Raw genomic sequence first — 11,975 nt, forward strand, 5'->3', positions numbered from 1 at the left:
ACGATTTTGTTACGATTATTTTTAAATCTATTCTTCAAACATATTTATTTTTGCTTCCGACACTGATCTCTCAGAGTGTTAATTATATTATATCCTCAATCAACTCACATGGTAAATAATCACAGGTCAAAGTTCAATGTTTATTATTGTAAAAGAGATTATTCTCTTTGAATTATACATCTAATTTGATTTCATTAATTGCCAGTTTCCAGCAACATGTATGTTAGAAAATTATAAGCCTAAACATAACAAAAGCCTGGTCTTCTTTAGCCTACCTTTAAGGTTGACCTAAATGTACTTTTCAATACACGCTTGCTCTGTTTGTTGATTATATCCTACAGCTACTTACCTTGTGTATTTCCTATTTTCAGGTTTCCGTGAATTTGTCACTGGTAAATTTAGGTTGTTGATTGCTTTGTTGTAGAATAATATGCATGGGCGCAGGAATATAATCACGCCGATAGACCTGTATCGTTAATAAATTACAAAGCCTTTGCATAATAAACCCAACTACATAATTTATAGCGTAGAAGTAATTTTCCTGGATTAACTCATTACAGGATTGTAGCAGTACCTCTAGACGCTTGCAAAATTTATGATCACAAAATAAACAAATATCGTTTTTTTCGCCGATTATTACATTTTTCATGCATTTACATACAAAAATCGGTGTGAAAAGATGAATTAGACCTTTTAAAGTTCATTCCGTTGGGTAAAAAGGCAAGATTTTAGCATTTTATCATTCAAGCGCCTTGTCCGGTATATACTTGAATGTGATGCTCCAATCCTTTTTTTTAGTCTCACTCAATTTTCCTGACGTTATTTGGTTTAATGACGTCAAGCCTGATGTCATATGTGGTGTAAGCATCCATTTTTTATGCCGTGTACATATCGTATATATGTGAATAATGTGAAATGTGTCATAATTTGAGTTAACCAATCAACATTTCCATTTACCAATTCCTTAAGAAGAAGAGTTTTGTTAATATTGAAATTTGTTGCTCCTATTTTTTAAACATGATTATTTTAGACTCTGGTAATTCAGACGCCATTTTGCAAATTACAGAATAGGGAGTTATGAGATTGAATGAACCTGTTAACAGCTGGTTAAAACTTAACAGGCGTGTTACTTAATACTCCTGTTAAAAAGTTTTGAGCAACAAGTTTTTAACCGACTGTTAAAAGTCGGTTAGCTATTTTAATGGACTGTTAATTTAACAGACGGTTAAATTTAACAGTGCTTTGAGAAACGCATGGAATCCGGGATTTTATCAAACATATAGCGATACGGATAACCGCTTTTGTTTTTATATTTGTAGTAATTCATGGCACTGAACATTATAATTGATTAATTATTTCATATATATGATGACCAATTTATTGATTTAACCTTTAGCTTGAAATGAAATAATTAAGGGCTTACTTTATAACGAAAATTGATAAACGATCCCGGACATACCGGATACTGGGATTTTTACGGATCACTGTTGCGACACGTGACAGCGTTAAATGAATTATCTTCTCTTATTTATATTGGCTACTGCGTTAGTAACGTAGTGGAAAAGAAAACCCGATATATGAACGCTTTTGTCAACATTCTTTCTTGAATTCAGGTGTCCACTTGAAATTTTATTTCATTTTTTTAATTTCAACATCAGGGGCCAGTTTCTCAAAGCTAACAGTCCGTTAAAATAGCTAACCGACTGTTACTTAACAGGGGCCAGTTTCTCAAAGCTCTGTTAAATTTAACTGCCTGTTAAATTAACAGTCCGTTTAAATAGCTAACCGACTGTTACTTAACAGCCTGTTAAAAACTGGTTGCTCAAAACTTTTTAACAGGAGTGTTAATTAACACCCCTGTTAAATTTTAACCAGCTGTTAACAGGTTCATTCAATCCCATAATTCCCCATTCTGTAGTCTGCAAAATGGCCTCTGAATCATCTGAATCCAATGTCTTTTCACAAAAAAATAATGTAAAACGGATAAGAGCAACAAATTTCAATGTGAATGAAACTTTACTTCTTGAGGAATTAGTTAAAGAAAATTTTGAAGTGCTCAACTCAAAATTTACAAATCAAGTAACAAATGCCCGAAAGTCGGAAATATGGAAAGAGATTAGTAACAAGATATCTGCTCTTGGATACGCGCAGAGATCAGAGCAGGCCTGTGTGGATAAATGGGCAAACTTGAAACGGAAGGCTAAAGAGGATCTAACGAAAGACAAACTAGAACGACGCAAGACCGGTGGTGGGCCGTGTGTCGGGGTGAGTCAGCAGTCGCAGCGTATCGGCGACTTGCTGTCAAGTTCATCAGCTTTTTCGGGAATAGAAGGTGGACTAGATACTGATGAACAAGGTATTAAACTTATCTGTAATCTTTTAAACGCAATACATCTAGTTTACCAGTTTTGCTTATTGTTCAAAAGTTCGTCTGCTCTCATTTCTACTTTCACTTTACTGTTTATAAATAAAAATCTATAAATAGATTTCAAAATTTCCCACAAACTGAAAACGTGTTTTGCGCAAATTACTATGTTTATCTGGAAGCTTTGTAAAAGAAAATAAAACAACATGCTACACTAAGATTAAAAAGTATCCATAGACACGAAAACATGTCAAATCAAGTACCAAAATATTGTTTTTTCCCCACCAATTCGTCTTAGAAATGGGTGTGCATGTACCTACAAGAAGGCCGCTTGTATCATTAACAAATAGACAAGGACAAGTTGGACTATAGGTTACTCGGACTATCTCTGTCCCACTTGTATTCTAAAAAATTGCATACCGGAAAATTGTTCTTTGGACACAATAAATATTAATTAATAATAATCATTAATTTACTGCTAAAATTTTATTGAAACATGTTTTTTATAGCCAGAGAGATGCAGATATCTATGTCTCTGGTATCTTAGGCTATAATTTATATTTATGCAATCAAAGTTAATATTAAATCATGGGTTGTAGGCCATGGTAATCTATATTAAGGCTTAAACTATTATCATTTCAGATGGACTTCACTATCTGAGTAACTCAAAGGACTGTGACCTACAACAAGAAACCAGCAGCATTTCTGAAGCACTTTCAAAGTCACCCCTGCCTGCAGCGTCTACAAGCAGCACTGTAAATCAGAAAAGGTTTGTTTATTAAATGTCAATTTTGCTTAATTGTTATTGCTGAATATCTTAAATTTTAAAGACCAATTAAGCCAAAAAATTATATTATTTTCATTAATAAAAAAGCAAATAAAAACCATTTTATTATTCTAGTGGCTTGTTACAATATGAAACAGGTGGTATAATATAAGGCAAGATAAGATGAGATAATCTTTATTTATAGTCTGTTACAGAAACAGAAAAAACATAATAACATTAGCTATATAAGATATTTTTCGACCTTACAGACTACTTCAACAATGCAAACAAAAAACCTGTATAAAAGAAAAATATATATAAAAGAGGATTAAGAAGATCAATGTTCATTTATGAGAGACTGTAAAACAAATAAGATTTATTAGCACAATTATATCAATATGAATAAGATACCAATTGATTCAAAGCAAATATCACACTATATAAGCAAATATCCCACTACAATCAAACATCATACTAGAATTCCATGTTATGTACATTTAACCTTAAATAATCTGAATTAAAAAAAATGAAAATGAGGATTCAATCATATTTCAGTATGACTGACACTAAGACCAACATGCTGCTGGAGCATTTATCAGTTGGCAGGGCAATATACACCCAAATGAAAATTTGTTGGACTAATCTAGTCAATTTCATTAAATCATATTGCTTTATTAGAGGTCTACAAGGCAATGACACACATGTTAACTTATACATCAATTAATATTCATAAGGTATTATGACCCAAAGGGCATGGCCAAGTTTGATCTCAGGGTCATTGGTAATGTAACTTTTGTAGAAATTAACAAATTAATTCTATATGCAATATCAAAGTTCTAGATTTAAGCTGATGATTTAGCCAAAGTTTCACACAAAAAGACTTATAAGTGTTTTGCAATATAATTCCAATAAAGATTTTTTTTTCTCATTTATATGGAATTATGTGCCTTTAAATAATACAGTTCATTGTGGTGACTGTCTTCCTTTTGTCAATGTATTCTGATTATCTATCTACCTGCATCACATACTGTGAACCACACTTATCAAGTCACTAAATGATTACTCAATGATAAAAAACTATTTGTTTTAAATCTTAAATCTAATGAAAACATTGAATTGATTTGAATTGAATTAAGGAAATCTGTATGCAAATGTATATTTTATGCATATTTGATATTTAAATTATTCTTAATTTTAGTCATTACCAATTTTTTGTCAATGACAATAGTTATAGTCAACCTTTTTAAATATATAGGTATTTTGTCCCAACTTGACAGTGAAACAATTAGCATAAGGCCACTTAAATATTGACCCAAACTAGATAAAAAATCTCAACATTAAATGCTCTGGAAATTGAGAGAGAAAGAAAATAAAAAAAGACTAAGACTATACATACAAACATAATAAAACAACAATTACAGGCAGTTTGTAGGCCTGCATTTCTGCATCAAAAGTTTTACTACCCCCTCTACCCAAATTTTATAGTAATACAAGAATTTATACTTGACTTTCCTTTGCTTATAAACAAATAAACTCACTTCCTGATTACAGAGTTAATAAATGAAACAACTGATAAATATTATATTTTCTGCTGGTTAACTTCTATCCTTCCAATTGATTATGAAGGTTATATATCTTGTGATGTTGTCTGGAGATTTTGTGATTCAAGTACTGTCTAGTTTCAAGATTTAAAATTTTGATGCTACCTATAATTATAACTCATGAATAATCTTTCCCACTAAATGCCTTGTACAAAATTTTTAACACTTGGTAGTAGATAACATACTGAGTTAATTGATACAATTATAACATTGTTCTTACATGTATAAATATATATTAAATACAACTGACAGTCTGTCATAATAATTTATTTTATGATACTTAATTTAAGCAAGTAACAATTGATAGCACAAGAAATATCAAAATGCAAATTAAAGACTGAAGAATAAAATAAAATATAACTCATTAGCCAGATAATAAAATGTTATTTAAAAGCTTAGTTATTATATTTCACCAACATCATGGAGAACTATTCAAAAAAGGCTACAATTTTCAATCAGGGACAAACAACAACAGACAAGGACTACTGTAGTACAGTATGTTATAACAACAACTTTTATTTTGTAATGGTGAAATACAAGTTGTTTGTTCATACAAATTTACCATGCTCATTAGTGAAGCATGTAAGCAATGATTATAAGAATATTCACAATGGAGACCACCCCACACTTAAGAGCACTTTGGTTGAGGACCAATGGTGGTCTTAATTGAAGTTTTTCTTTAATAAATACCAGTACTAATGTAATGTTATAAATCAATACTCAGATAGGGAAACTATTATACAAATTATAGCCATATATAGATTTGTTCAATTAATTTAATCATACAAATAAAAAATTTATCCCAACCCTATGCATGTAGTCTTATACTTTCATACATGTATACATTAATGTATTGATTAAAATTTAAGAGAGAAAAGATAAAGTACTTAGTTATTAGATAAGCTTAATAATTTTATTAAAGATACTAGGATACTTTAATATACCCAATTTAAAATACAGAAAATAAATGTTTATATTCACAATTATGTATGTTATTTTTAAAATTCTTTGACAATTTTTGTTTGGTCAAATTATCTTATCTTTTACTGATGAAAAGATATTTGTTGTTGTTGTTCTATATACCATTAACTAATACAAAAATTATCTTAAATTATCAATATTTAAAATAAAACAAGATGGTTAACTTTTGTTATTTTTGTGTATGTGTCAGGAATAATATTTAAATGTAAAGTTTTAGATGATTTTTGAAACATTGTCAATTATACATGTAAAGCCTTGATGCAAGTTAATGAGTGATCTTAGTTGCAAGTCACTATCCAAGGCCCATAATTCTCATTTGGGTTTTGATTGAATAAAGTTGTCATGTTTATTATTTATACTTTGGATAAAAATGTTTTGATTTTTATTTTGACTTCTATTTCATTTTTTTTATGAAAATTTTTACCAAATATAATGCAAATTTTAACATTTTAGGATTGATGACACTGCAGAGAGTGAACAGAGTAGTGTTTCTATATCAACTAGTGGAAGCAAGACCAACAATGGCTTGAAACGTTCGTCCAATAACAAATTGTAAGTGCATGCACTATTCTAGTTACATAATATATTTTTCCTAATCTGATCCTCCAAAATTTTGCTGGAATAGGGGTATCTGGGGGCATATTGAATTCAGTGCTCCTGTTTGGATTAAAGGGGCTCCAATGAGTTTGGAAATGGAAATAATTTTTCAGTATTATTGTTTTATTTGTTATAGCTCTAGACCAATTGGCTAAGTTAGCTAATTTTCAGATCTTTCACTGACTTACTTTTTCAAGAATAATATTTGTATTTGTGAAAATGATCTAACAATAATTTAAAGAGCAGTAGCATGCATTTTAAACTAAAATCTGGCAAATAATAGAACAAAAATACTAATTTCAATATATTTATGAGTAAACTCAATAGCTAATTTACTTTTTTGCTTCAAGTGCCCAAGTAGTACTGCTTGTAAGAAATTCAAATTTCATCATTTTGGACTTTGGTGGGTTCTTTCAATGTTCATTTTTACTTTTCCAGAGCTATGCACAAGCAAGTAAAGAAGAGTAAGAGCGAAATTCTAACTGACTACCAAATTGCCTATTTCAAAGGAATGGTTGAAAGACAAGAGCTGGAGAAGGAGCTTTTGGAAGTGAAACTCCGGGTCATGAAGGCAGCAGAAGGCAAACTTAACGAGATGAATGCTGCCGATTTACTTCATTTACTTTGTGAACAGTAACATGATATTTATTTTTTATACTCCCCAAATGGTGAGCATAATAGTTGCAGCTTTGTTCGTCCGTCCGGTTGTCCGTCATCAACATGAAACTTTGTAGGTACAGTTGAGTTCACACTAAACTTCCCACCCTTGTACACTACTTTGTGTAACCTTTAGTGTGAACTCAACTGTAGATGGATTTCATTGCTTAGAAGTGCAGTGCAAAAGAACCATTACTCAGCCTTGCCTAATTTTGGAGTTATTGCCCTTTATTCATATTGATATTTTGAACTTTGTCCAGGACTTAACTCTGACAATATAAGAGATATGAACAAGAAATTTGTAGGTAGATAGATATCATTTTGTAGTTGAACAATGTAAAGAACAGTAACTCTGTCTTGCCTAAGTTTTGAATAATTGCACTTTGAACCTTGTCCAGGACATAACTCTCAAACTACATAAGGTAAACTTTTCTGTGTCCAAAACCTATTCTGGGAGAATCACCCGGTTCAACCGGTTCTTGTTTAACTATGTTATGTTAGTTATAAAAATTGTTGACAGGTTATATGTCCCTATATAAATGACTGTTCGTAAATTTAACCCGAGTCGCTAGGCGAGTGTTATATTGCAAACAGCCGTTTATATAGGGCCATATAACATATCAGGAATCTTTAATACAGCAAGCATCATTTTGTTGATATCTTCATAAATCGACAGCAGCCGTATATATAAATCTATATACACGTCACGATTATCCAATAAAAAGCGACTTTACAAACGTGCATGCAGTATTATAATGATATATAATTTATATATTTATAATACTGCACGTTTGTTACGTCGCTTTTCATTGGATAATCGTGACGTTTATATAGTTTTATATACACGCCTTTTGTTGATTCATGAAGAAATCTAACAATTTTTCTCTAAATGCTTGCTGTATTATAAATTGGTTATAAAGATTGTTGATGGGTTATATGGCCGTATATAAACGGTTGTTTGCAATATAAACCTCGCGTTACGGCTCGGGTTATATTTACAAATAGCCGTTTACATAGGGCCATATAACCTGTCAATGATCTTTATAACTAGTAATATATGTACAACAAATTTATGTCTCATTTTAACAAAAGTTTACTGACAATATGTAGTTTGTTATGGATTTTTTTCACGTTTTATGATATTTTAATACATTGATACATTTTGTATGCCTGACTCTGTGATCTTGTGTTTAAGTGTAAAGCAATAAATTCTTATAAAGACACACATTTGGTCATTATTCTGTAAATGTGATTTCCCAATGGGAAATAGAATTCATGCAAAATATTGCTGTACAAAAAACTCTCTAACTGCTGCCCCATCTCGCCTATCGTTTAAACATCTTTCATTGTCGACATCCAAGTCATTTACTTCAAACTCCTCTACATCTGATTCATGAAGAAAATGAGCTATGTTATGCAAGATAACACATGCAGTAACAACTCGACACACCTTAGCAGGAGCAAGCCGTATCTGATGAACAGAACAGAAATTCATAACTATATAATTATATTAATACAAAATACCAAGATAAATTTTTAAAGAAAATTCATGATTTAAAAAATCACTTGCCTGGTAAATATAAACTTGTGTAATACTTCAATAAAATCAACATTTTACCTTTTAAATTGTAATTAGGAATATTTTTAATTATTTATAATTAATGAGAAAATGAATTTATGACAAAATAAGAAATACATTGCACAATGTGTAAACATGTATGTCAACATTGTGCTAGATTGAACAGAAAACCATTTAAAATGTATCCTTGTTGTATGTTTATCTTTTCAATGTCCGATCAATTAATGTGACAATTGTATTTTTACAATTACATAAATATTTACACAATTCTTTATAAAAAAAGTCCGCTACCTCTGAATGAAGAACATGAAAGCGACGCTTCAACTGTCCAAAAGCTCTCTCTATAGTTACACGTGTCTTTGTGTGACTCTCTTGGTAGCGCATTTTTCCAGCTGAATCTGTCGCCAAGAATGGTGTCATTATGAAAGGTCTACATGGATACCTACAAATGTAATTTCAGTGTAATGTTATTCCAAGATAATAAGAAGAGCCACCATTGAGTGGGGACATTATGCTCCCACTTTTTATTACAAATCGGAGGAAGAGCACTGAATCGTCATGGTCAAATAAAGATTATGTTCATTTTTATATTAGCCGTCTTTGCTAAATGGAGGTTATGCACAAGCATGAATAAGACACTACATAAGTTAATGACAAAAATCAATAAAATCCAACCTAGACAATTAAAGCACATTTCAATAATTTAACCTTCAAGTTATAATAAATATCAAGCAGCATTATAACTTGATTATCAAGATTATTCAAGAGTCATGGTCTACTCACTTAGTCGTATCTTAAGATTAAGTTTGAAGATTGTCCGTTAAGAAACAAAACTATATTATCACTGAAAGTTTTTAGGTGGCAACTGAAAGAAACATGCAGCTTTATGGCACCTCGAGCTGTCATCAATTATCTATTTCATAAATAAATTCCCGTTACAATTATTTCTGTTAAGCGCATGAGGCCCTTTTTAATATAAATAAATCAAAATTGCATAACTAGGCTGTAAATTGAATTGACAAACCAAATGTTCCATCTTTTATAAGATGTTAAGCAATAGATTGAACCAAATAACATAAATACCCGCTATCACCGAGAAGGACCCCATCTGAAAAACTTTTGTTTTCTTTCTCAAGACGCTGACAAAGTCCCGATGTTCTGAAAACATGACTGTCATGGCAAGAACCTGGCCAACTTGCATTTACACTCGTGAATTTACCTATAATAGAACATACTTGATGAATACATAGTTAAAAATTAAAATATTGATAATACTTGTGAGTTATTATTATATTAGCTAGACACACTGGTCTTGGAGTACTTTTGGAGTAGTCTTGAGGTGTCATATGAACTTTTGGGGTAGTTAAAAACAAACCGTGTAGAGTCTCCCTACACAAGAAATGAATGACTTTTAACAGTTATGTTATGAATTCATCTTATTTTTAATGACTTCATGGTACCTTCACGAAGTTGAAAAAATCTCTTTTTTTAATCTTAGAACTTTAAAGATTGAAGAATTCCTGTACGCGTATCTGATCAATATTAAAAAGTTGTAAGTAGGTTAATAGAGGCGAATTTTTGAATTTTTAAATTTAATTATCCAATATAATTAAGAAGTTGACTGTTTGCACTAAGTATATAGATATCCGTGAACATACGGAAAGTGATACCGTTTCATCTTTAGACCGATTTGCCCAAAGTTCGTTTATTATTTATTGTTGTAAGCAGCTTTGACCTAGATCGTGATACACAATTGGTTGTGTAAAAAAGTGAAAATATACCTTCATTATCACAGACAGCTTGTACAGAAATACTATGGTAGCCTTTTCTGTTTACGAAGGAGGCCTCATCGGTCTTTGGTGCCTGGATTCTCACATGTGTGCCGTCAATGCAGCCGATCACATTTGGAAAGCCGGCGATATCGTAAAAGTGTGAAGAAATTTTCTTTTTATCCTCATTATGTGGCCAGCGCACAAACTCATGGATGTGACTTACTAGTGCATCTGTGACACTGTCAACCGCTCTTGACACTGTACTTTTGCTAAATCCGCAGGTATCCCCAATAACTTCATACATGGAACCAGATGCAAAGAATCGTAATGCTAGCAACACCTGATTACGTGGTGAAATGGCATGGTTCCTTTTCGTACTCCTTTTTATGTCATTTTCTAGTAAATTTACAATATAATTCACACCTTCATTACTAAATCTGTATCTGCGTATCATTTAACTGTCGGTCATTTCATGTAAATGCGAGGTATAGCAAAACTGACGTACTCTTCTAATAGGAACTAACATAAAAGCAGCCATCTTTTGATTCCTCTGTTAAAATTTAACGGAGGTTCAAACCTCGATTAAATTAACAGACAGATTCAGCTGTTAAAGTGGCAGTTAAAGTGAGCGTTAATTTTGAGCAACAGAATTTAACACAACAGTTAAATTTAACCGCCCGTTAGTGGATTTAACAGGCAGTTAAATTTAACAGAGCTTTGAGAAACTGGCCCCAGGAGTGTTAATTAACACCCCTGTTAAATTTTAACCAGCTGTTAACAGGTTCATTCAATCCCATAATTCCCCATTCTGTAGTCTGCAAAATGGCGTCTGAATTACCAGAGTTAAACAAGTTGTCTAAAATAATCATGTTTGAAAGATAAGAGCAACAAATTTCAATATTAACAAAACTCTTCTTCTTAAGGAATTGGTAAATGGAAATTTTGATGTGTTAACTCAAATTCTGACACATTTCACATTATACACATATATATACATTATGTACACGGCATAAAAATTGGATGCTGACACCCCATATGACATCAGACATGACGTCAATAAACCAAATGACGTCAGGAAAATTACTTAGAACTACGCTATAAATTATGTAGTTTGGTTTATTATTCAAATGCTTTGTAATTTATTACCGATACAGGTCTATCGGCCTTTGTGATTATATGCCTGCGCATTTGAATTCGAACCATGCATTATTCTACAACAACGCAATCAAAATTGATATCTACTGGTTTGGGAGATAAACTCGGCCGAAAATCAGTGTTTTGGGGGCATATTTCATTTATTTGTTAACGTATTCTGATGAATCTTGCACCATAATAAACTTCAGCTCTTCGATTTTCCGGTATCACCATAAAAGTTATATTTAGAAACATAACGGGTAATTTTGAGAGGCCCTGAAAGAGGTACGTAAAAAGGATATTTTTAACGCGCGTGAGTAGATAATTCCGGCTCTTTGTTTTTCTTCTTAAATGAGTAAGTTAAAACGTAAAATAACATGTTTAGACCTTTTATTATTTCTTTGCTGTTTATTTATGTCAAATAAAAAGTATTTGTTACCAAAATTGTTGAACATTACGTTAGTATAATGAACATCAATGATAACACGATATTTATATGCAACGTACTATGTAAAATATAAAT

The 11,975-nt window shown here is 31.5% G+C and overlaps 2 protein-coding genes across 2 annotated transcripts; one reads left to right on the top strand and one right to left on the bottom strand.

Moving 5' to 3' along the window:
- Positions 1-1,729: 1,729 nt before the first annotated feature.
- LOC132714918 (uncharacterized) lies at positions 1,730-7,669 on the top strand. Its single transcript, XM_060697845.1, has 4 exons — positions 1,730-2,356; positions 3,008-3,134; positions 6,167-6,265; positions 6,749-7,669. The coding sequence occupies exons 1-4, from the start codon at positions 1,927-1,929 to the stop codon at positions 6,945-6,947; spliced, it is 855 nt and encodes a 284-aa protein (XP_060553828.1). The 5' UTR covers positions 1,730-1,926; the 3' UTR covers positions 6,948-7,669.
- Positions 7,670-8,240: 571 nt separating this feature from the next.
- On the bottom strand, positions 8,241-10,772 carry LOC132714915 (putative nuclease HARBI1). Its single transcript, XM_060697841.1, has 4 exons — positions 10,328-10,772; positions 9,630-9,765; positions 8,838-8,988; positions 8,241-8,438 (listed from the first exon to the last, which is right to left on the bottom strand). Exons 1-4 carry the CDS (start codon positions 10,770-10,772, stop codon positions 8,241-8,243), a joined length of 930 nt encoding a protein of 309 aa, XP_060553824.1.
- Between the last annotated feature and the right edge of the window lie 1,203 nt (positions 10,773-11,975).

The sequence above is a fragment of the Ruditapes philippinarum genome, unplaced genomic scaffold, assembly GCF_026571515.1.
Source record: "Ruditapes philippinarum isolate M1 unplaced genomic scaffold, ASM2657151v2 ctg633_1_1_1_1, whole genome shotgun sequence".
NCBI classification, from domain to species: domain Eukaryota; kingdom Metazoa; phylum Mollusca; class Bivalvia; order Venerida; family Veneridae; genus Ruditapes; species Ruditapes philippinarum.